The sequence below is a fragment of the Pterocles gutturalis genome, unplaced genomic scaffold, assembly GCF_000699245.1.
Source record: "Pterocles gutturalis isolate BGI_N339 unplaced genomic scaffold, ASM69924v1 scaffold6791, whole genome shotgun sequence".
Taxonomy (NCBI): Eukaryota; Metazoa; Chordata; class Aves; order Pterocliformes; family Pteroclidae; genus Pterocles; species Pterocles gutturalis.
Genome location: NW_010100195.1, coordinates 75,168 through 100,463, shown reverse-complemented (window position 1 = coordinate 100,463; position 25,296 = coordinate 75,168). Strand labels below are relative to the sequence as shown.

At 50.1% G+C, this 25,296-nt stretch overlaps 1 protein-coding gene across 1 annotated transcript in view; it reads right to left on the bottom strand.

Moving 5' to 3' along the window:
* Nucleotides 1–20,707, bottom strand: part of B3GAT1 (beta-1,3-glucuronyltransferase 1) — a 31,711-nt gene extending 11,004 nt beyond the window's left edge. The window contains exons 1-3 of the mRNA XM_010078748.1: nucleotides 20,636–20,707; nucleotides 987–1,122; nucleotides 702–848 (exon numbers count right to left, since the gene is read on the bottom strand). Of these exons, the coding sequence (XP_010077050.1) occupies nucleotides 702–813 (112 nt within the window). The 5' untranslated portion in view covers nucleotides 814–848; nucleotides 987–1,122; nucleotides 20,636–20,707. The remainder of the gene's footprint in view (nucleotides 1–701; nucleotides 849–986; nucleotides 1,123–20,635) is intronic.
* Between the last annotated feature and the right edge of the window lie 4,589 nt (nucleotides 20,708–25,296).

Here is a 25,296-nt window from a genome sequence, read left to right as displayed (position 1 = left end):
CAGCAGGCAGTGTGGCTTCTTCCAGTCCCCAAGAGCTCTCACAGCCTTTGGATATTGCTGCTAAGCCAAGAACAGGATAAAAACCAGGACACTTCTGGCCAGAGAGGATGGATGCCCCAGAACTTCCTGCATTCATCTATTTAATGCTTTGTGTGACAGGTAGTGCAGAAGCTAACTCTCATAGCATTGTGACTCCACCAAACAATCGGGTGAGATGCTGGCTCTTGCCTTCTCCTTCAAGTGCAAGAGCACCAGTTTGCTGATTTCCTGAGGACACTTAAAAAATGCTCTTTGCCTCACACCTCCCAGAGCAGCTGTCTCAAGTGGCAGCTTTGTTTCCTCTGCTCTCTTTTTTTGCAGTTTTCCTGCTGGACTAACTTGTGTGCAGAATGCTGCAAAGACCAGCAGGAAGGGAACAAAGAAAAGCATCTTCCTTCAGTACGCTGACTGATTCTGGATTTAGGCCACAAAGAGCTCTCCAAGTGCAGCAAGCATATCCCATGGCTTGAAGTTTGATGTGTCTGAAGAACCCCTGAGAGCACTGGGGCATTCCTACGGCAGAAGTGGGGAGGCTTCTGCATGAGCATGGACTGGGAGCTGAGATGAGGATGGCTGCCATGGAGAAATGAAATGAGAGGAGAGGAGATGAGGACAAGGGAGGGATGCACAGACTAGGCATGGGCTGGTTTGATTTCTCTCACCCTTGTGCACTGCAAGCAGTGGAGCAATGGTGCTCTGGTGCCAGACGGTGATTAGTAGCGTCCAGGGCAGAACTATCAGCACGATAGCCAGGATGTCTCGTCTCTTCGGCATCTCCAAGACTGACTGGGCCCACAGCTCCTCATTACCTGACAGTGAAAACCCCAGAGACAGAACAGCAGAGCACATGGAGAACAGAAATAAATGGGCAAGAAGGAACAGGGACAGAGAGAGAGACCGCGAGAGAGGGAGAGAGCAGCAAAGGCGACACGACTCGTAGGTCTTACCAGTGCTTACAACCCACCCATTGCAGAAGCAGGTTTGGAGGGGCCTCGGCTGCTGGGACCAGGAGCAGGAGGGCACTTCTACAGGACACTGCTGGAGCTGCCAGCAGGAACCTCAGGGACTCATTTGGAAGGAAATCTGCAACACAGAGCAAAGGTGAGTAGGCAGAGAACAGTACTAGGGAGCTGCTGCACAGAGTTCACAAATCCTCCTCAAAAAGAGCAAATACAACTGGGGCAGTGAGCAACAGGAATGTGTCCCACCCCTCCAGGGAGAGATGCCTCCTGGGTGTCCAGAGCCTTGCTTTCCTTTGCAGCCACTTGTCAAGCAAGGCTCTTGCTTCAGCCAAGCAAAAGTTGCTCAGTGCCGCAGTGTCTGAACCATCCCCCAGCGTAAACGGACCCTCCATCACAAGCCAGCCAAGCCTCACAACACCACCTGCTCGGCACAAGCCCCTAGGAGGAAGCAGAGACCATAACGACCACATTTCCCTGCCTGACACACCAGCAAGTGCTGTGACCCAGCAGCCCCTCTCCCTCCACCAGGCAGAGCACTCAGGGTGACCATGCCTATGCTCTTGGGGACACAGCTCCAGCACAGCTAGTGACCCTGTGCTTTGCCCATCACTGTAATCCCCTCAGCTCAGACCATCCCGCTGGCATCTTTGATGCAGCCAGTTTTAACTCAGGCTTCCAGTGGCCTGTTCAGGTTCATTTCTTCTATCTCAGAGGTGTTGCAACTGGAGTATATTAAACTGCCACAACGGCTTAGTTTGATTCAATACAACCGCATACAAGATTTAAGCAGACTGTATTTTATCCAAGTATCTTGGCAAGCAAAGTACATCACTTAGCAGGGACACGCAGGGTGGACAGTTTGCAAACACGGGTAACAGTTTAGTACCGCTGTTCCCATGTGGGGGAACGCATTAGCCCGCTGCCAAAAAGACTGCACTGCAGAGAAGGGAGAGCCCAGAGAATGCCGCAGCCGAGAGCAGGGAGCGGTCGGCTCTGGGGCAAAGCACAGATCTCCCACTGCACAGCCCCTGGCTGCCTGGTCGGTCACTGCCACTGTGGTGCCCTGGAAACGATCAGATCCCCTCCTTAAATAACAGGGGAGCTCCTCAAGCCTGGGCTGTAGATACAATACTACTTTGCAAATGTTTTTCCTGAGACCCTTGGAGCTTGCTTTTTCTTGGTTGCATGGGCGGTCATGGAGACATCCAGGTTTAAATTGCTGATGAGCCCAGTTTGGACTGATCTGAATTTCCCTTGGCCATGCCCTGACCACTGGGCTGTACACTCAGCCTCCAGCACCGAGCCCAGTGGAAGACTTGAAGCAAAATGGCTTCAAGAACCAACAGGCTGTTGTTTTAAAGTGCAAGCAAGGGATATTCCAGTTGCTGGACAGAACCTGGTTCTTCCAAATTAGCACTTCAGTTAGAGAGGTATTAATTTACCAGGGAAAACAAGGGGTAGGGAAAACACAGGCTGGCCTTTGTCCTTAAGAGGGACATGTGCATGTCCCTCAACAAAAGTTTCAGCAAATACATTTTTTTTTCCACACATACAAAAACCCAACTTGTCCAAAAATTTCCAAAAACAACAAACCTCTAAACCAACCACCAAACACATCTGGTTCTACAGAAAGCAGGGTTTCCTGCAGTCAAGTATGGGGAACCAGCAGGAAAAAGCTTTTCAGAGCTGAAGGATATGCTCTCTGCAGCCAGACACCCTGTAGACTTTCAAGGAAGCATCTCCCAGCAATGCGGATTTGTCCCTGTTTTTTTTCAGAACTGGAGAAAGCAGCCTCACCCAGACAAAATAAACCAGGGAGGAAGAGGAGGAATTATTCCAGCAAACATCAGCCTTCTGCTTCATCCCTGTCCAGCACTCAGAGCCAGAGAAATCCCACTGACCTAGCACTGCCAAAGCACACAGTGCCCTCAGGAAAGAGCATCTGGCCTCATCCTTGCTGTCCCTGTAGTTGCTGTCAGCGCCTGAACAGAGGGCACTGAGTGCTGGCATCCTTTGAATCCTCTAATAAAGCCTGAATGTGTCCCTTGAGCATCCCTGTAGGGCAGAGCCGTGAGGGGCAGCTCTGCAAAGCCTGAACACCTCGCTGCAAACGCACCAAGGAAAGGACTCAGCCCCTGGAGAGGGAGTGGGAGGAAATGACATGCTAAAAGAGCCACTCAGAGTCGATTCACAGCGTTTGGCAAGCTGCCACAGTGGGCTGGCATGCATCAAACGCCCTGTTTGTCAAGGGCAGCTTCCTCCAAACACAGTGCTCTTACCTTAAAGACGCCTTTTCCCTGCCTCCTGCCAATCCAGACTCGAATCGTCAGCATCTCCCCATAGGACAGGCTGACCCTGGGCTTTGTGTGATGGAGACCGGGCTGGGGTGCTACCCTGACACAGGGGAAAACGAACAGGCTCCAACGATCTGTGCATTGGTCGCTTCAGCATCGATTCCTTTTAATTTGCTCCAGAGCATTTAGCAGCTCCCTGGTCAATCATCCGTCACTCTGGTGCTCCAGCTGCCAAGGGCCAACACAGCCCATTCGTGCCCCAGGAGACAGAGCTGTCGGCTTGGCTTTGCAGCTCTGCTCGGGCTGGCAGCAGAGAGCCCTGGGGATGCTCTCTGCCATGGGAACGCTTCCTCCCCATGTCCTCCTGGGGCTGGCTGAATGCTGGGCTCCTTCTGCACCATCAGCATCAGAGGGCTGCAGAGGTGAGTCAATACCCTGCGCACTGGCTGTAATTAACGTTCCCTTCCCTATATACAGCACGCTCCACACACCCAAGGGACACAACCCCAGTATGGATCCGAAATGCGGATGGCGATGGTCGGCTGGAGGAGAACGTGGAGCCACAGCCCACAGCCCACGCTTCTGCACCCCGAGCTGCCTGTCGGCACCCACCGTGTACCACGTACCCTGCTCTGCAGCAAAGACATTCGCTCGCTGCTAATTCCTGAAGCAATTTGATTTTATTGATGACCCTGAGAAGCCTAATTGAAGGACATGGTAAGAATTCACTTGGGGGCTGCTGTGAGCACTCTGAAATCTGGATCCAGACAAAGTATTTCAAGCGTGTCCCCTCCCAACACGCTCATGCAGGGCTTCAGCGCAGGGTGACGCCGGTTCTCAGTGTAACAAAGCCACGCTCCCACCTCACCGTCACAGGTTAAAGCTGCAAAAGGTGAAATCCATTTTCTCCTCTGAACAACATCAGCTAGGAAATACATGGTCGCCTGCAATTTTACACTGCTGGTGAGAGAAGTCACAGCTTCACAGCCCAAGGCAGACAGCTTGCCCCGCATCCAAATAATCCCTTGCTACCAAAGCCACACGATGCTTTTTCTTGCTGTTTATGGCACAAGTCAGGCTAGCCAAAAATTAGTCTGGGGAAAATTAATCTCCTCTTCAAGGCATTCACTCTACTCCTGCCCCATCCTTTTCTCACTGAAAACGTTCAAAACAAAACCTGGCTTTGTTCAGATTGTCAGCTTTAGGCTTCTGCTATCTCCTCCTCCGCAGGGAAAAGGAGGATGATGAACAAATTTAAACATGAATAAATTAAAAAGATCAAACTTTTTTTTTCCGTTTTGAAAAATCAAGCAAAAGACAAAAATTACCAGCTCAAATGTAAGCTATTTTTGGGGTTAAAATATTTCAAAAACAAAGCTGTTTTGCATAGTTTGGAAAGACTTTCATTGGCAGAAATACATTTTGACGTGCCGCAAGCAGGAGGGCTATGGCACATGGTGAAAGAGATTTCACATCCTCCGGCAGAGGGCAATGGTGTCAAGGCACGACAATATTAAAAGGGCACTCATCTAATAAAAAAGCCTTAATAAATCCTGGAGCCATGTGCCAGAAACGTGCTGGATTATTAAATGCTGAAGGTTCTTTTTTTAAATCAAGTTAATTGGCGTCAGCTCTGACACTCACCGTAGGAAACACTGATTTGATCTGCAATCTGGTTTACAGTCAGTGTTCCCATCTTCCTTCCTTTGGGGCTGACCAGCCCCAGCGTCATTGGTTTTCCCCCACTGAACAGCAGTGATTTAGAACATGCTGAACTAAAGAATGGCTTGAGTTGATTTTGTATATACACGTAAGTCACTGGAGTAAAAACATTGTCTAGACGTAAGAAAAACACACACAAAAAACCCCAAACAAACACACCAAACACTTACTTGTATTACAAAACATCCAGGAAATAACAAACAAACACAGCCAAATGCTACAACAAAAGCTTTACAAAGAAAATAAACACTCCTACTTCAGGATACAAACTATATTCTCACTAACAGCTTTTCCCCCTGGGCAAAGTCTCCCCTGAACCTAAACGCGGGGTTTCTGCGTTTAGTGACGCAGCACTGTCACACCCATTTTTCCGTTGAGGAAACTGAGGCACAAGGCAATGACGGCTCTCCCTTGCAACCCCACAGCACAGCAGACAGCGGCGACACGGGCAGGCATGCTGGTGGCTGGCTCCAGGTGCTCCCTACGCACGACAAGCCTCCAAGATTTCGGTATTTGTCAGAAAAGGCTTGTAAAGCACAGGCTAAAAATAAAGGTAGTAATAAAAGCCTCTTGCTCGTTAATTACTCTGTAAGCCATTACTGCCTAAAAACCCCATAAATTTAATGGGGGCTATTATAAGTATAGTAGCAAAACTGCGGAGCTAATTACTGTTTAGTTATTAAGCAGAACATAGCCAGAACTGAATAATGAGCACGCAGAATTGCTCGTTCTTTGAGGATTTAATCAGGGGTGCTAACTTCAACCTCAGATGCTCCTGACTCACAGGAGGAAAGGACAGAGGCTGTGCAGCCCAGCCCTCCCAGAAGGCTGCACGCTGCTGCATGGGCAACGCATCACCCTTGAGCTAGAGCTGATCTGCACAACGTGAAGCTTGAATTGCAAGTCCAGAAAGGGAGCGAGAATGATTCAGAAATGTTTCAGACCACTGTTACCAATCTGCCAGCTAGAAGAGAACTGGATTGATCCACAGGAATCAAAAATGCTGAGCCAATGCAGGCTGGGTCTGCGATGGAGGGTGAGGGTTTGCATCATCTATGCATCCAGTATTTGTTTTCTTCTTTTAAAAAATTAAAAGAATTCCTATGACCAAAAAATAGACAAATAATGTGTTCTTCTATTTTTCTTTCTTTCTTTTTTTTTTTTTTTTTTTTAAACCCAAAAAATAGAAAATTCAGAAACACTGGAAAAGCCTGGAAAAGAAGCCTGGTTTTAGGAGGCTGTTTTTCCACTGGGTACTTTTGTCCAGCTTCACCTGCAAACCCTAGCCCTGTCACTGCACTTGCCTTGGCTACATACACAGGGGCCACTCCTTGCGTTTTCCAAACTGTTAGAGAAACTGAGGTGCAGAGATTGCAGAATTTCCTCAACCTTGCAACAGTTGAGGCAAAACCTGACCTACTCTCCCCTTTCAGTCCTGAGCCCTTGAGCCCTGTTGCAAGAAATGGGATCAAGAACACAGATTATCTCACAGAAAAAAATAATATTAACCAAGCTTCTCAGAAAGACACTTAAAATTTAAAGCAAGCATGAGCAAAGTGGATCAAGGGAGCTCAACACAAGCACAATTAGCTTCTGTAACTTATTGCCACAGGATACTAAGAAGAACAAGAACTTAACAGGATTCGAAAAAGGATTAGTTGTGTATGTGAATAAACTGCATATCCAGAATTAGAGTGAACCACCCACCAGTTTAGAAAACATATAAACCCTTGAGTTTCAGAGCTCCAGCCAAATTTTAAGAAGCATCAGAAACTTTCTCTTCTCCAGATGAATCTTCCCGCATGCTGCTCCACCTCTGCAGACACTGGCAGAGGTGGCCAGAGCGAGGAAGAGGACAGGAGATGCGATGGCACTGCCCTTATGCTGACTACACTGCCTAGTCCCCAGGATTTCACTGCTTCCAACAGCAAGGCAGATCTTGGAAGGGGCAGGTATCCTTTTATTACAATGCTTTTGAAGAGGGTTGAAGCAGAGCTTTGCAATCTTCTTGCGGTAAACAAGGCAGAAGCAAAAAAATGTGTCATGCACTTGGTAACAGAAAGTGGCAAGGCTGATGTGGATCCCTGATGCCCAGGAGAGCCTCATCAGTCTTGGCCTGGCCACATGGGAAATCCTGTCTGTCGTAGGGGCAGCACTGCCCTTACCGCTTCCAGAGGATGCGCTGGTCCGTCAGTCAGGATTGGCAAAGCTCGGTCCAGACTCTCTCTCAAGCCAGGAAAGCTGGGGGTTGACTCAGGTCTTGGATGAGAAAGCATTTACAGCACCCAATACTTCTTGATAAACTGCTGCGCTTCACGCATGGTTTTTAAAAAGCAACTCTATCAAGATGAAAAGCTGTTTGACTTACAGCCCACTTCCAAGACAGAAAGAAAAAATGGGAGTTGTTTTCTTAAGGGAAATGCTGATGACAGCCATGAAAAGCTGTTCACCTTTCTTTAGGGTTGCTTGTGGGTGAATGCTGAGGCTGCTGGGAAAAGGGTGCTACCGCAATTAGCTCATTTGAGGGCTTCTCCACCAAGTCTTCTCCAACTGGTGACACAACAATACCTTGAGATATCTCCTCTGCTCAGCTTAGACCATTTCAGCTTTGTCAGAAACAGACATATTTCCAGACTCTCTATTTCCACCTCTGTGGTCCGCATTGCACTGAATATTTTGTGCACCGCTGACTTCCATAGATTTTAACAAGTGACATTAACAAAGGATGACCCAATTTCAACATGATTGGACTAAATTCCACAGCTCCATAATAGGCTTTGCATACGCTTTGTCCAAAAGGTTTGAAGACACACGTGTTTCCGCATGATACCTCGTGTAAGAGAGGCGGCAGGCTGTCACGACCAAGCCTCACCTTCCCACCCAGCGGGCCAGCGACCGCCACTGCGTCAGGATCTGCAGGACTGAGTCATTGAGCCAAATGTGTCAAGCTAACACCAGGCTCCCTATGGACTTGCCTTTCTCCCTCTACCCAAGGAAGGCTAACAAGTTAAACACACATAACATAGCTGGGCGATGAAAGGATGGACGTGGCTGTCAGAAGAAACACCGTGACGCTCGCTAATGCTGTAGTAAGGATTAGCTCCCCACCACACCGCTCACAGCTTTGTTGTTACTGGGTGAGAGGAGTCCCAGGCTTTTACATACTGTCTGAACTCGGGGTGCAGGATTCCTGGGTGCATCCGAGAACCCCAGGGTGGTGGGATATGCTGGGGGCTGCCACCCATCACACCGGCACCTGGGAGAGTTCACAAATATGACTATCAGATATAAAGAGCTATGCCCAGCAAGCCACAAGCCCTAATTTTATCTTCCAGCTGGCTCTGAAATACATTCCCAATTCCAGACCTGGGGATGAGACTGCTCACCTCCCACACACTGTTGCCTCTTGACTCGCTGGGGAGATGAGGCTGGGGGAGCACCGCAGGACCCACCGCCCCGCTCAGCTGTGGGTCAGGACCCACAGCACATGGCACACACCTTTCAGCATCAGCTGGAGGGCAGCTCACCAGCTCTGTACCTGAGACCTGGCTTCATAGCCATCAGCACTTGCTTTTAATTACTGAGCTCTTCCCTACCCCTGAAGAAAAAAAAAAATCCTTCTCTTTTTAAAAAGAGTTATTAATAACCTGACTCTAATGCATTAAAAACAGGGGAAAAAAGAAGCCTTGCAGAGCTAGTGAGCAAGCTAGCCTTCTCCCAGCGCAGCAAGCCACCACTGTGCAACCTAAAACACCTTAAAAAGGGATTTAGTTTTCAAAAGCATAATTTTTCTTTTTTTCAATGGCAAACATCAAGCATCTTAAAGGTAGGTTTTTTGAAGGCTGGGGAAGAAAACATGCAGGCATCCAAATTCTCCATTACTTCTGAAAACACCAGCTGTTGCAAGCACAAGTCCCTGAAGATGCCACTGAAGTAAAAACCGCTTTGCTGGAGCTGTTGTCAGAGTTGCTTGACAGCGTGCACACGTCCAGGCTGAGAGGAGCTCCGGACAGGCAGCGAAGAGCATCTATTGCCGTAGGAGCACGATGGTGCTGCTCCTGTGTAGGGGAGGCAGGGTGCTCCCAGCACGCTGTAAATTCACACACGGCATCTCCTCCGCACTCCTCCCCTCACCACCTCCAACATGTGCTGCTCAGGAGGCAGCCGCAGAAGCCTGGAATTAGTCGCTTTGTATTTCAGAGGCACTGAGAGCAGCCATGCAGGTAATTTCAGCTGAAGAGCTTCTGGGCTATAAACTCACAAATAAATTCCTGCCTTATTGCAAACTACCTTCTCACTGCAGACAAGCCTGCAGCAGGGCCAGGGTTCCCCGGTTAGCTGCTGCACCTACTCAAGCAGCCTGTTCAAGGGTCCTTGTTAGCTGCTGCCCAAACAGCAAACCCTCCCAGCACCAAAGCACACCCCAATGCTGTGGAAATAAATTTATATCATAGCAGCAGTGCTTGGAGGGACTGGGCCATTCACTGAGCCACAGAAGTATTTCCTGCGTGGCACTTTCATCTCCCTGGTTAGCAGTCGGTCAAAAAATCATAGCCAAAACCACTACCCCAACCTACAGAGAAAATTCTCAGCTCCCGTTGCCATTAGGTGGCTTCTTTGAAGAGATGAGGCTCTGCTCAGTGCTGGGTGGTCAACCAGGGCACACAGAGTCTGACAGGCTGTGACCTCTGCAAAAGTCACTAATGGGACTGCAGGATTAACATCGATTCTTTCATGCCACAGCACGGAAAGGGAAGGGGGGGTGGGAGGGCAGATCCGGGATGATAAAGCAAACACCCAACTATAATTCAGCAGCTTGCAACACAATCAATCACCGCTTGCAGTTCTGCGGTCCATTAGTACAGTCACAAACCTACACAACCTTCTCCTTGGAAACAGGAAGGTCATTTTAAAATTATCTCCTTTCAATTTCTGGTCCCTGCTGAAATTCAGCAAGGTCTCCTAACTCAACTACGCCTGCTGAAAAGAAGCGCACAGGGCTTCTCGTGATGCACTTGTCCTTCTTCCCTCACCTCCTCTCTCCACAGTGAACACGGAGGCTTTTGCCAGCCTGGGAACCTTTGGCATGTCAGAATAGCACGGCCCACCTTCCATTTGAGAAGCATTTGGAAGGAAACTATTTCTTTTCCTCTACTAGCATAAAAACCCCATAGGCCAGTCCAACACACCCAGAGCTATTCCAGCATCGCCCAAAGAGGTGGATTTGTCTCTCAGTGAGAACATGAGCTAAATCTACCAGTTTGTCCAGCTTCCAGCCTAAGCTTGGTTCTGACTCTGGCTTCCCCCGTGGCTTAGTTATTTTGGCTCACCTGCACCTCGGCTTGCTCTAGAGGTGAGATGAAAATAGCTGCCTACTTTTGGACAGGAATCACAAGGTTCAAGTAGCTCACAGGCTAAATACAGAAATGGCACAAGCACTGATGCCTGAGGTCCTGGCAAAGCGCGACTCACACCAATCTGTCGGCCTGGTGTGTGTGCCTGGGGAAGGTCATTTCTCCTAATTTTAGAATCACCCAAAGGCCAAACTCAGCCTAGATCTTCTCCATATGAATGAGACACGGAGAAGCCAAACAAAAGCTGGAGCCAACAGTTTCGCGGTCCAACTCAAAAAAAGCAGCGAACAAGCAGCCCTCACAGAAGACAGGCACCTACGAGTGCCTCTCCCTGCTGCCCAGCTCCCCAGGACCACTCACCAGTTCCTGCCATTTCCAAGAGCATCTTCATCACTTGCCAAAGCTTGACCTGCTCGGCCAAGCACCATCCTGCCACCAAAGCAGTTGGGACATTGGGAAATATTCCCTGTGGTCTGCAGAGTGTCTCTGACCTACAAGTGGCTGAAAGCACGCGCATGTAATCTGACACAGAGAGAGATGCAGACACGCTGACGGACAGACAGACTCCCTTGCAGGGTTTTACTTGCAAGGTGAGGAGCGAGACAAGCCCTTGGGGAGCTCTGAGAAACTGGAAGATTTTTTTAATGGCTGCTCTAAGAATGTTGTAATCATGCAGTAATTATGGTGCATCTCAAATCAACCAAGCAAATTACATCATTATTATTACAACTGTCACCAACCTTGCATGGCAGGGACAGGGAGGCAGGCCGTCCCAAAGAGGGAGCAGGGTTAGGAGAGTATCAACAGAGCCACAGCACAGACCCACCACGCTCCCTTCAGGCCTGTCCGGCCCATGTGGTGGCAGCCTGGCAGCTTCCTCGGGTGACAAGGACCACATCTGTACTTTGCTAGGCTGTATCTCAAGCTACAGCACTTAATTAGTCAGGTTGATTTTATCTTTTTTTTTTAATTAAACAAATATCTTCAAGCACAAGAGCAGCCCTTGTGATTTGATTGGAACTGTCAGTCTTTCAAATGCCATTCCTACAGATGACTAATCTTTAAAAACAGGAGTTACTAAACTCTTTGACTCAGTTGATAATGAGCCAGAGCAGTAACGATGGTTGAGCCAGAGAGGGAGAAATCAGAGCTGCCTGCACTCAGGAGGGCTCAGGGCTGCACGTGGCCCTGAAGCCTTTTTGCAGCAGGAGGGACTGGGGACTGGGGCTTCCTGACAAATACAGAATGCAGGCTATGAAAACGGGGGATGCGGCACATCTGTGAGGACATCCCGGCACACTTGCTCCTCCGAGTTGCTGTCATGTTGACAAAAAAGAGAAGAATTTCCTCTTTCAGTCTGTCTGAATGTGCTGGTTTCCTCAGTGCAGAGTGAAGACCTCACTTCATTCTGCCTCCTCCGCAGGCTCTGTTTTGAACAGGCTTCTCTGGACTCCCCGATGCTCCACTTCCCCATATCTACCCAACACAGCGCTGCTTTGGGAAGCATCCCAAGCCACCAGTGCACCACAGAGTGAGGCGCAGAGGAGCGCACGTGCTGACCCCAATGTGAATGTGGACACTCACCCACTCCACAACCCCCTTCTCCCCACAGACCGGGGCCTCAGCCCTGGATGGCTGCGTAGTTCACAATTTGCTCTGTAACAAGAATGACTCAGGCTGCTGGATAAGTTATTAACTTCAGCAGCCAGAGTCTCTTCCCATTAGAGCGTTATGGTACGAGATGCCTGGGTGAGACAAAAAGGACTGCCAGGCAGAGCACAGAGCGCACGAGACAGCCATGAGAAATAATGTTGGCAGCATTATTAAAAGATAAATTGGAGGAAGAAAGGAGGTGTACGTGTGGGGTGACAGCTTCAGAGGATTGCAGCAAATCCTTTGCCACCAGGGGCTTCATAGCCGTCAAATTTCCCAAAGCCAGGGGATGGGGCAGTGGCAGGGACACAGGTCAGGAACCCTGCTCCACAGGTCAGAGCACCCCTTCCCCACACCTGTCCTGCAGGTGCGAAACCCCAAAAGCAATATTCAGCAGCAATAGGTTTACAGAGTGCAATGTCTTCCCGACCCCAGCACCTTAGCACATGATTATGGTGACAATAATCCCAGTACCCTCACAACACCATGGACTCCTCCACAAAAAGCAGAAATTGGCAGCTCTCCCTCCTACGGTCCTTTGGGCTTTATCCATGGAAAGGCACCTTTTGTTGCCATTTTTGCTTCTTCCTGAGGCTAGCAGTCTGCCAGGCTCAAGGCAGAGATAGTATCTACACCTCCAGGATCCAGACAGCTCCACCTTGCTGCCAAGGGATTCATCTTAGAGTAATTTTATTCACAGTTATGCCTGCCAGGCCCCCTTCTCAGTCCTCTTGGCTGAACACTGGCTGCTTGCACTTGGAGAATTTCAGAGCTGAAGTAACAAATAACTAATAACCAAGGTAGATGTGACTTCAAACTGAGCCACCCAAGAATGAGCTGGACCCTCATCACATTGCTTCACAGTCTCTTAACAATCTCCTGCCGCGCCTGAATCTCACTGCTCAGGCCAAGCTAGCACATACAAATCTATGAGCACCCTCCCCTCTGCCCAAGGAGCCGAACACCACACAGACACCTCACCCGCACTCCAGCGGCTTCCAAAGCAGGCAGAGCTGTCCTGGCCCCCACCCTTACCACGTTCCACCCAGTCTTTTCAATGCTCCCCACTTCAGCACTTGCAATTTTTTTCCTGGCAAACATCATGTCAGAAATGATGCTCATGTAACTGACAAACAGAAACAAATACTTCAAACTCTCGGAGAAGGTCATTCCAGGAGCCGCACACCCTCTGCAAATGAGTATGTTAGAGTCACGCCTTGTGGATGCGCCACAGACACTGGAAGAATTTTTCATTAGCAGTGACTTCTGCAGCTCTAATCTCCATAACCAGCTGCTGTTCTTCCAAGTGGATTGCAACCCATCTGAACAAACCTTTGAATGTCCATACAACCCCACCTCACACAGCCAAAGCCAGCCTCTCCTGGGGCATTGCATCCCTGCAGCTACTGCAAGAGCTGAGGATGGGAAGGGTAGAATATTCCCGTGTCTCACTGAGGCTGTAGGGAGCATGCAGACAGAGTGTGCCATAAACTGGCTGGCAGCCTTTCAAGGGTGGCAGGCTTGTGCCAGATTATACTTCTATCTCCCAAATTAGAAGCAAAACGTGCCACTAGAAAGTCAGGTGAAAGCTGTCTCTCAAGGAAGCAAGAGGCTGCCTCTCAGTGCCACTGCGTGAGGCAGCATCTTAAAGCATCCTGCTAATCTGAGCACAGCTGTTGCCTCCCAAAAAAAGCCACAGCTCTCAGGCTCCAGCCTTGCTTTGTGCTGCACCAAACCTGCCTGCTTGCCCTGGGAGACACGTGTCATGCGTTGCTGACCCTCACCATAAATTGTGCTAGGATTTAATCCCAGCGCCATTCTCCTCCCACACACATCCACACCAAGCCCATCATGGAGGCAGATGAATGGTATCATTACTAATATTTATCTTCCTCAACCCCAGAGCCTGATCTGGGCAGTGGTAGATAATGACCGCAGGAGACAAGAAAAAACCAAACAGGCACCTTCTCTGCCTCAGGGATGCAGGTTTACCATCCAAGCATCATCCCTGCACAGCCCTGCCAGGCTTCCAGCATCCAGCAAGCTCCCAGTTCAGAACAGGACTGCAGCTTACTCCATATGTCTCACTCCCTCTTTCAGAGACCCAGCCCACTCACAGATCTGCCTCTCAGCAACCAGCATGTGCATCTATTATTCAGAAGAAATATCAACTTATTCATGAGCCAAAATAGGTTCCAGGTACCGCACCCAGTCTCCAACAAAATTCCTCCTGCAAAGCTGCTCTTTCCTCAGCCTCAACTCAACCAAGGAGCGTGCAGCGCTGCTCTTGCTTTGATCCCTCCGGAGGGTTTTACAGCTTTGTTACGGTCAGGAACAGGAGTTAACAACCCTGTCAGGCCGCTCCCTCATCATCTGGTTAATGTACCTCGTTAATGGCCACAGCACAATATTGCTCACCTCCTGTACACTCCACAAACTCCAACCTTTCCCTCGGGCTTGCAGTTACAGTTCGCCAGAGGGATGGAGGGATGGGAGGGCAAAGAAGGGCACGGGAAGTGACGTGGTGCCCACAGGAGGACAGTGACTTACCTGGCACATTGTCACAGCCCCCTGCAGAGTTATCCACAGACCAGGGAGGCACCTAGCTACAGCATGCACGCAGGGGCTCACACAACAGCACTACATTATGCTTCCCTTCCATCAAATCTGAATCTGAATGTGGCAGCGCTGGACTGCTCAGGGCAATGTAACAGCTGCCCTGGGTTGAAGAATGGCTCCTGCGCCCATATGTATGAATGATTTCTTCCAGCATTGCCTCTCATCCACACACACAGAAAATCTTTCCAGAAGCACTACTTTGCTGGTGACAGGTAATGCTGGCTGGCTGGGCAGGCACAGAGAGGAGACAGGAGGAGACATGTAACCCTAGTGCATCTCTTGTTGCACTGCGAGCACTCACAGCTGTTCTGAAAACAAGCAGAGCACATCAGTACAGACCACAAAAAACGCCCAAAATCCTGCATTGGAGCGCCCAAAAATGTCACAGCATGTCGATGAGCTTCTCCTGCGCAGAGATGGGTGGAAGGCCTCGGGACAGTGGTTCTCACAGTACTAATTCCTACCATAGGACTGCTGCGTCAGTACAAGGGTGGCACTGTTTTTGTGGTTGTACGAGGAAGTCATGAGCTGAAGCTGGGAAAAGATCCCTTGGATGCACTAGCCAGAAGCCCTGCAGTGCCATCGGTGTCTCAGCACAGCTCCAGGTTTACTCTCTGTGCCACAGTCTATGGGATTCAGATGGAATAATCACAGAAGATCATCTAGTCTGGTCCTGTGTGGCCAGAGCAATGTCACTCCCCAGCGCTTGCTGGCTTTGCTCATTCCCTTAGAAGCAGGGCTCCTCCAAGGACTTTCCCATGCAGCCTCCGGTAACTATAGTCCTGGCCCTCACAGGGCCACCTGTGTTCAGAGAAATGCGCTGGTACACATTTCTTCTTTAGCTTTAGAAGCTGCTAAACAGATGGAAAAACAAAGGATGCAACATAGGGAATTTAGCCAGAACACTTCAGCACCAAGGTGGTATTTATAGAGCAGCCCAGGGGGAGGTAACCCAGGCACCCACTCCACCGTCACGCTGCGTTTCTCTGCAAGAGGCCACGGTGCGCTCCTCCGAGGCAGCGTCACTCGTGCAGCTTGCTCAGCACCCACACACATATGCAACCAGACCCACTCATTCACAGCAGCACATAGAAGCATCTTAGCCCTCGCTTTGTGCCACCAGGACGAGAGAAGAGTATGGGCTATTCAAAACTACAACTTACCAAAAGTGGGATCCCTCTCCTACTGATGCTTTTTATTCACTGAGAGCTGGAGTGGTCCCCAAATCACACTGGCATTAAGTTATGACAACGCTAGAAGTATTATAAATTCTTTGCATGCCTGACAAATCATGGAGCAAGCTTCCAAATCCCCTCAAAATCCCCACTTGCATCTCTACATTCATCCATTCATGAAATCCAGAGCAGAGCCTCAGCATCCATCCTTTTGCTCCTGGTCTCTTTCCAGCTAAATGGAAGGTGATGCAGTCAAGGTATTTCTTCTGGATTAGACTTCTTTCATCTCTCAGGTGCCAAATCTGAGGAAGCAGCTGTGCCAGGGCATTTAAGAATGACATCCAGCGAGGCAGCTCAGACAAATCCCATGCCCCTTTCGCCTGTCAGAAAGGGAACCGTGCCTCATTCTGCACACGCTCTGGCCCCCATAGCCACATCGAGCTGCAGCACTGAAGAAACTGGGGCTCTGCCACCCACACAACGTAACGCATGGTGTTCACGAGGCTGGAGGAGTGACACACTGCAGCTGGCCGGGAGGAGAGCTTTGTGTCACAGCTGCAGTTGCAGACATCTGGCTCCAGATGAATTCCCACTCACAAAAGGTCAGGTAAGAGCTGCACTGGCCTTGCAGTGCCCAGCCACAGGGGCACAGGGTGGGAGACACCCACCTCTGAGTCCTGCAGTGCCACAGGTGTAGGTCCCCACAGCACAGCTCGCTGTTGAGATTCTTTTTGCAATGAACAGGGAGAATTCATTTGGCCGGTTTCAGATGAATGCCTTCAGACGAGATGAGCTGCACCCTGGCAATGCCCACTTGCCCTTGCTATACAGCTGAACCTACACGAGCCGACATCCGCATCTTCAGTACACTTAAGCAAAGGGTTTCCCACCTTTCCAGGGGGTAAGCAGACTCAGCAATCACTTCTATACACAGGCCAGGATGGAAAACATAGGTGTGCAAAGCTGCCTGTGCAAGTGTGCTCCAGGCACAGGACAGGCACCCATCGGGTATCTATGCTGTGCAGGAGTCATTTTAGGAGCCTGTGAACAATGTGCTTTGGAAAGTACCACTTGGTCCAACTACCATATCCACAGATGGAGAGGGCCAAGAACAGGAGGAGGAGGACTAAACTGGCTAAATTTGTGGGACAAAGCCGTTAGCACTGCAAGAGGCTGCGATCTGCTCCCCGGCACAGTGAATTGTTCAGTTATTTCCTCAGCCTCTCAGTGCCTCAGTTCCCTGGAGGCGTGGAGTTCCCATTAAAAACGTAGGAGGATATATTCAATAGTGACTAATACGCTGTATTACTTCGAGCACTTGGGGGTGGTCCACGTGTCTAGATCAGGATACGAAGATTAATTAGGGGCCACACCCTGTGATCTCCACTCAGCAAAGCCCTTTTTAGCTTCTGAAGGTGACTCCAGCCCTAATGTCAACTTGCCAACCCAAACACAAACCGTTGGGGCTCCCAGGAGGGTTGTGGGTTGAAGCCATACCAAATGCACCTCCAGCCATATCCCCCAACAAGAGTTACAGCTACAGCCCACCTAACTTTTCTACACTACTGCATGCAATGGAGGGCTGCTGAAAAAGTGACAAGTGAGAAAGCCACAGAGGGTATCACCCACAGATAAAGATGCTGACCAAGGCCTGCTGCATCCCCAGAGGTCAGAGATCTTGCTGGGAAGCCCATAGGAAAAGTAGCCCTGGAAGCCAGACAGCCTCTGGCACTGCTCATCCCTGCAAGACAAAAAGCAGAGTGATGCAAGAAAGGACCGTATCTTCTCTTCTGATGGATTCAAATCTGCCCACTGGTCTTTCTTTGAAGAAGAGAAAACTGCTTTTGCACAACTTTTTTTTGAGCTGGTAGAAATAGATAAAGGGCAGGCGAGAGCAAAGGCATTGCAAAAGGCAAGTCCCCAAGAAACACTAAAAATTAAATTGCAACATTTGCCCTGGTGTCCCTTCAAAGCCAGTTCCTTTAAGTCCCCAAGGCTTCTGTTGTTACAACATGAGGGTGCTGGAAAAGACTAAAAGGGCAGACACATCGTTTTGCTTTCAGAAAGCATTATTTTGACATTGAGCAGACAGCTTAGCACAAGGGGAGAGTGTGCGCTTACACTTTGTTACTGGAAGATTTCCTGGTCAGCTTAGGCCAGATCTCCCAGCTACAGCAATTGTTTGCCAGAAGGAAGCAGCGTTTGTGAGCATGCTAAAAACCAACAAGGCCTCGCACACTGGAAGCACTCGCTGCTCTTCTTGCTTCAGAAGGTGCACAATTGCAGAGCAAAAACCAGACAGACGCAGAACAACGCTGCAGGTCAAGGGAGGATAGGGAGCAATTCCAGGCATCCCTGCAGCTGGCTGGAGCTCTGTTAGACACTGCCCTGGTGAGGACAAAGGCACAGGAGAACAGAATCGCTGACCCAGTGGCACCGCGTCAGGCCTGTGACACTGACAAGGTGACGGTCCCTTCCTAGGGTTGAGGCACTATCCCCCTTTGCATTCACTCTCCACTACGAGCCACCTCAATGGGCCAGGAGGCTTTGGGATGCCAGCTAACAAGTGGGAAAGCTCTCCCACCTGTTTTTACAGATGCCCTCTCACTTTGCTCTCCTAGAGAACCGAAATGACAAGAAAGTTGGGTCCCCTCTTTTGCACCATCCTAGGGTCAGCATAGCTCAGAGGGAGGCAGCTCTCATTAAAGCTGTTACTGCGTGTTACAGCGTTGCTAATGACTCCAGGTTCACAGTGCTCTGCCTGAGAAGCTGATGGCGTTTCAGAAGGAACGCCTACGGGAGGTGCAGGGAGAGGCTGATAACTCAGCTCCATGAAATGCGAAAGTACTCAGAGCCAACGTCACCGATTTAATTTTTCTTCCTCTGTCTTTCATATGTCCATATATATTCAACCAGGAAAATAAAATCATTGGCCAGCTACCTTCCAATTCTAGTAGCGTCTGCTGTCCTGCTAGCTTTGGCCATTTCCAAAGCACTTGGCCCCCACCACGGAATTAACCCTCCTGGGAGAAATATCCTTCTTTTTCACTGTCTAATTATTCAATTCCTTCACCAGAACATCTTCCATATTCCTCAATGCTTTGACGCTGACAGAGAACATAGAGTTGGGAGCTACCTACAGAAAGAAGATATTTTACCCTCTTTTCCCAAGTGCCTCCATTTTCCCACATCTTTTTGATCCCAACTCTGTCAGGTAAACCAAGGAATCCCAACCATTGTAACCTTCTAGCCAAATCTTGGTTGCATCAGAGATCTGTGTACAGAGAAGGACTAATTACAGAAACAAGGCAAGCAAGATGCATCCTGGGTGAGTTAGGAGAATTTCCTCGTATGAGCAAGGATTACTCACGAAACAAAAGAATGGCTTGATGCTCCACTGTACCCCCTTCCATATTTATGGGTATACATGAACACATCCATCCTCACTCATTTACACAAGTTGGTGACACCACTGTAGACGTTCAGGGACACTTACAATTTAGACAAGTGTGTACAGACCTATGCAACAGACTGCAGAGTCTCTTCCAGTCCGTAACATTGGATCATAGGATCCTCACATGTGTATAAAAGCTTTTATGTCAATTGACGGCACACTGGGGCTCATAACTTTCTGCACTGCGTGCACGTAAGCGGGGACTTCTGTGACATGTCATTATCTAAGTAACCAAAGCAAATGCGTCCTAATCCCATGCCAAGACCCATCAAGAAGCCCCCAAAGGCAAGGGGAGGAGAGGGTATCTGACAGACAGCAGAGAATAAATGGATATTGCAGCAGCAAGATCCTGCCAAAGATAGGGAGGGATGCCCAGCCAAGACCTGCACTTGCTGGGATCAAGTGGATATGGGCTCCACAGCTGTAAGTGCCAGGTTCTCCTCAGTGCTTTCCCACACATCTGGGCGAAGCCACCTCCCAGTACTATGTGAAGTTGCACTGACTGACAGAAATTAGGACTTTCAGGGTCAGAGACCCAGGAACTGAGTCAGAGGGAGGCCCAGCAAGGAAAAGAAAAGCATCATTTGTGGACATCTTCACTGACCACTGTGGACTTTCACTATTTTTCATCCCCACCTGCTCCCACAACATAACATGACACAGAGATCACTCCTCAGATGGCAAAGCATTGCTCAGCCATCTCCTATTCCTCCAAAAGGTAGCATGCAGAAAGCTTTTTCCTTTAAGCAGCCTCAAAGTTGGCTCTCACCACTGCTGGCACGAATGAAAGAGATTTCAGTTCCCCCTTCTGCTAAATCCCAGCCCTTTCTGTGGTGAAGGAAAGGCAGAGGATGACCGAGGGAAGAGAAAAGCAACTCTCTTAGTTGCCTCTCACCTCCCTCCCCTCTTTCTGCACGGATGCACCGCTGGGCTGGAAGGGCGCGGGGCCATTGTAGTCCCCACGCAGCTTCCCCGAGAGCCGCACACAAGCCCAGGAGGGGAGCCCCAGAGCAGGTGCAGGTCTGGGAGGGCAAGGCTGGGAGCACAGTGCTCCTGGAGGCAAGACACAGTCATATATCCCCATAACTCAGCCAGCCTTCCCCAGGCAAAGCAGCTCAGCATCCTCAGGCACCCACCCCAAGAAAAGGGGGCAAAGTAACCTCCAGCACTGCAGCCCCCAGGACCCATTCTGTATCTTTTAAATGCACTGGGAGAGGTAGAAAAATTGCTTTGAGTCTCTCCTGCTTCTTCCCACTCCATGCCTGCTGCATACACACATCCATACACACACCCAGCCCTGTGCATAAAGGATCTCTGTCCTGCTCAGCTGAGCCATGCAATGCCTGCAAGAAGCAAGAGTTACCTTATTCCCACAGCCTGAACCGCCTTCTCTCTCCATCGCGGCTGGGAAGCTGCTCCCATTCATGCTTTAATCCCTGGGAACAGAGGCACGATTCAAAGCCGCTGTTCACCCACCGGAGTGGGCTCCCCCCAGCAATGTCCTCCTCCTTCTCTCCTCCCTTTTCCTCGCTTGTTGGGTCCGGATTTTTTTTCTTTTTAATGCATTCTTTTTTTTAATCCAGGCAGCAACCAAGACGCTCTCTCATTGCCTCTCTGCCTCCCTGTTCCACTCGCAAAGAAACGGCATTGGAGAGCTCCTTCCTCCTCTACGGGCTCTGTGGACCTCCGGTTCCCCAGGTCTGCCTTCCTGCAGCGTGGCGTTAAGGGAAAGAAAGAGAGTGAGAGGGAGGGAGCGTGCAAAGAGGGAGGAGGAGGAGGAGGAGGCCAACAGGGTGCAGGAGGAAGGAGCCAGAGCGTGGCTGGCTTCTTTGTATCCAGAGCAGTGCTGACAGCCCCTTCCCTCCCCCCCACCAGAGGAGGACCTGCGCTGCTAATGGTCTGTACCAATTTATTCCACTTAGGCAGGGGCACTTCTCCCTGCGATGGGAGGAAAAGACAGGGAAGGCTCTGAGATGGCCCCTTAAGGAATTGGTTCCTGCTCTCCACACTCCTCGGCATCACCCACCGAGTTTACAGCCACGGGCTAGGGGAGACGCTCTCCCAGCTCAGCTGGCAAACAGAAAGTGTGCGGCTAGGAAGGGCTGGGTGTGGGGAAGGGTCTTGCGGGTGAGGAGGCTCAGCACCTCTTGGAGAGAAAGCCGTGACCATACGCTAGGTGGAAAGCAAGGTTCCCCTCCAGCCTCTTGGGAATGCAGGCTGAGCTCTGCTCCACTTCCTTTATGCACACTTTAGGGGAAGATGCTCCACTCCTCATCGTGCATCCCTCCATGCCCGGACTGATGGCTCCCCAGCTGAGTCCACCTGCGCTTTGCAAGCAGTGGGTAACACTTGTTAGATCTCATGCAACTCCCTTTCTGACTAACAGCATGTCTTCGTAACACTTGTTAGATCTCATGCAACTCCCCTTCTGACTAGCAGCATGTCTTTCCATGGCCCCACTCAGCCATCCCTACCCAAACAGCAAGGTTCCCCCCATCTACCCTGGCAGCTAAGGGCCCCAGCACTGGGCAGAGGACAGCAGGAACATCTTTCCCCCATGGGAAGGAGGCTCTGGATGTGACCAGGGCTGTCTCTAATCTGGGGACAACTGCATCAAGCCCAGTGGGCAGACAAGGCACTTCTGTGACCTCTAGCAATGCAGTGGGACCTTAGGGATACTCCCTTCCTTCATAGGGACCTGGAGGGTGTCGGGCTGGAGAGCAGAGTGAAGATCTGATCTCCTGATACTGCCCTTCAATAGTTAACCCAGGCAGGGCTGACTCATGCTCAGCAGCAGATTTCTCCGAGATGGCTGAACACCACAGCACATGTGTCTCTGAATGCCACGCTCACAGCTGGACAGTTTAACGTGAGCCAAAAGTCAGTCCTGAGGTCAGAAGCGAGTTACCTTTTACCTGTCCTTCCACTGCTGCCTGCTTGCCTGCTTCCAACCAGATCAACCCTCTCCATACACCACCATCTCTTCCTGGCTACGTGTTCCACAGTGGCCACGCAGAGATCCTCAGGCACAGCTACTCCCTTGTTACTCCCTCTCTTCCAGATCTGGTAAGGTTACAGTACCATGGTAACCTGGAGGTATAGGGAGATGTCCTTACACTTTACCAAAAAAGGAACAACGAGAAAAAAACACAACCTCTCAGTTACTGTGAAAAGCTTCAGTACTCAGGGAGCTGAGGTCCACATCGTGGAGCAATCTCAGTGATCTCCACCAGTGACTCCCACCATTTTCACCAGGCTTTTCATTGTGAACCTATAGCATTCAATCCCAGTTTTAACTTGTGGATCTCCAGGGGCACCTGGGAGCATAGATATCTGCTACATAGCTTGGAAGTCTAAGCATTACCTACAAATTAGCAAGCATCAAGACACACTGACAAATCCCAACTGCACCATCACAGGGCCATGGACAGCAGCTCCCATTCTCCTTCTCCCTTAAATGAAGCAAGCTGGAGGACTCCATGCACGGCCCCAAGCCACTGCCTCAGGTGGAGGTGAGCTTTGCTGAGACAGACAATGCCTGCACTGGACTAACCAGGGAGATGATGCCTCCAGGCCAGTGCTGAAGGACTATCCATGGTGATGCTTGAAGGAAGGCGCTTTATAACGGCCTGTCCCCTCAAGCTGCACCTACTCTGTGGGTGAACAAGGATGAACAAGGACTGCCAATCCAGAATCCTTCATGCACCGCTCAAGAGACCACGCAGCCAGGCTAGCTTCTGCTCAGCCACCTCCTCTGCAAAACAAGGCAGCTCTCGCAATCAAAGGGAACATGGCCTTTTTTTGTCCTTGGTCTCATCTTCTGCAAGGTACCTAGGGAGAGATCAACTCCAAAGACTACTTGCCTGGGAATTTTGTGCCAATTCAGCTAGTATTAAGGGTTTCACTGAACTCTATGTCTATTAAAAATGCATAATGTCCACTTATATCAAAAGGGCGGATTCTGACCCAGCGCTTTTCCAGCATGTCCCAGGCTACCTGCTGTTATGGCATGCAGGAGATGGACAGGAAGGAACTGTCCCTTGAGGCTGATATCAAGAGATAAGAAAGGGCACATTCATTGACTATTTCAGGGCTGGGTGAGAGAGGGGAAAACAAGGGAGAAGAGACATAAAAACGCTCCTGCCACAAAATCTAAACACATAAAAACTCAGGGAGGAGGGAAAGGAGACGTGCTACATCTGAGATTTATAAAAATTATGGGTGAGCAGTAACATTTCAGGCTCAGCCCTGCATCAGCATCTCTGAAGACTCATAAAGGTGAAAGGCACGGGGAAAAGTGTCAAAGAAGCTCAGGAGGGACATAGACACATACAGAGAGGCACTGCTGAGTCCCTCCCCTGCCCCCCAGCTGAAAATTACAGCCTGACTCACTCAGAGCTCCTTCTCGTGATCAGAACAGCAGAACAATGGTGCAGAGACGCTGCTCTGACATTTTCCAAGGTTGTCCCTTTGAACCTTAGCATATCGACTTGTTTGCATGCTGGGTACGGAGTGTGCCACATTCACCAGAGCCAAACTCCAGGAGAGGGCAAGCCTGCCAGCAAGTGGGGTACGGGAGGAGAGGCTCAGGCAGTCCTCCTGAAGGATCTCGGGATAAAGGGGGGAAGGGTGTTGTTTGCCTGGAATCCAGAGTGCTTCACAGAGGATGTGAATCTGAAACACGCAGCATCGCTGTTGACAGCAGCGTATATAAACAGAGCAGTATTTTCCCCGCTCCCTCCCCCTTCTTACTATAGCACAAAATACCCCGAGTGAAATACATACACACAACAATCCCCTATAAAAGGAAAACAAAGCCCCAAGCGTGTGCATGCGCACACACACATAGATATTCTTCTGGAGAACGTAGCTTATATCCAACACCTTAAATGAAATTTTTAAATATTAACACTCTGCTTCGGGCTAGGTTTACGTAAGGTTTATTACAACAGGACTGGAGGCACAAGAAAACCTAACTCGATGCTTACAGCCTGACCCACTCTGCCTGCCCCAGCCCACTCCCTGACCGTGCTCCGTCTCCCCTTCCAGACCCCAAAGCCGCGCAGCAGAAGAGCTGGGGCACACACACTCCCACCAGGCTTCTTCCCAGGAGGGGGCAGAGCTGCAGTTCCCTGCTCCCCTCTTCCCTGCGCTCACCATCTGGCACTGTCAGGAGGATCTCCGCTTGGAACTGTGCTGCAGCCAGGCACAAACATGAGCGGATGCCTTTCTGCAGCTAAACAATAACCTCATTAGACGAGGCAGCCCAGGGCAAAGGGAAGAGCGCGAGGGCAAATATTCAATAAATAGCAGGGGATGTTTCAGTGGTGCATGCACAAGCAATGTGCTGGACTGTTGGGAGGGAGCAGTGTACCAGCTGGAGCAACCCAAGGGCTGATGTGGTCCATGTTTCCCCATCTAACCTGGCTGGCACCTCCTCCGCTACCCCAATCACAGCTTCACTCCCTCCAGCAGCGCTGGCTTGTTTTCAGGCTGCAGGCATCCTGAACATGGAAACTACCTCGCCTCAGGCTTTCTTGCATTCTCCCCAGCCAGCAGGATGGCCTCCAGGTTACTACTGCCTTGTGGTGACAGACTTGGGATACAACTATCTGCACAAACAGGACAAGGAAAGAGACAGGCCAGTTTTTGAAATGACATGTCTGAGCTCTTCAGAGCCAACCGTGACATTGGGGAGGGAGAACTGCATTTTATAGTCTCACTACCTTGTCATGCAGATGAGAAGGACCCTAGGCTCTGGGAGAGGCCATGGAGGAAAAAACCCTCAAAATTTGGCCCCTTTGCCAACCTTAGACAATTTCCTTTCTTCCCACGGGAGGGCTAAGCAGTAGCTGCTCATAACCACAAATCAAACTAACCACTCATGTTAACTCTCCAAGCAACAAAACCCCTCAACCGATCTATGGTGCTCCCTTTAAGCACCACTGTCCATCCCACGCTCTGGAACGGATTCTTGCTCCTACTTTGGTTGACATGCGCATACTGGGCACAAACATCCTCCAG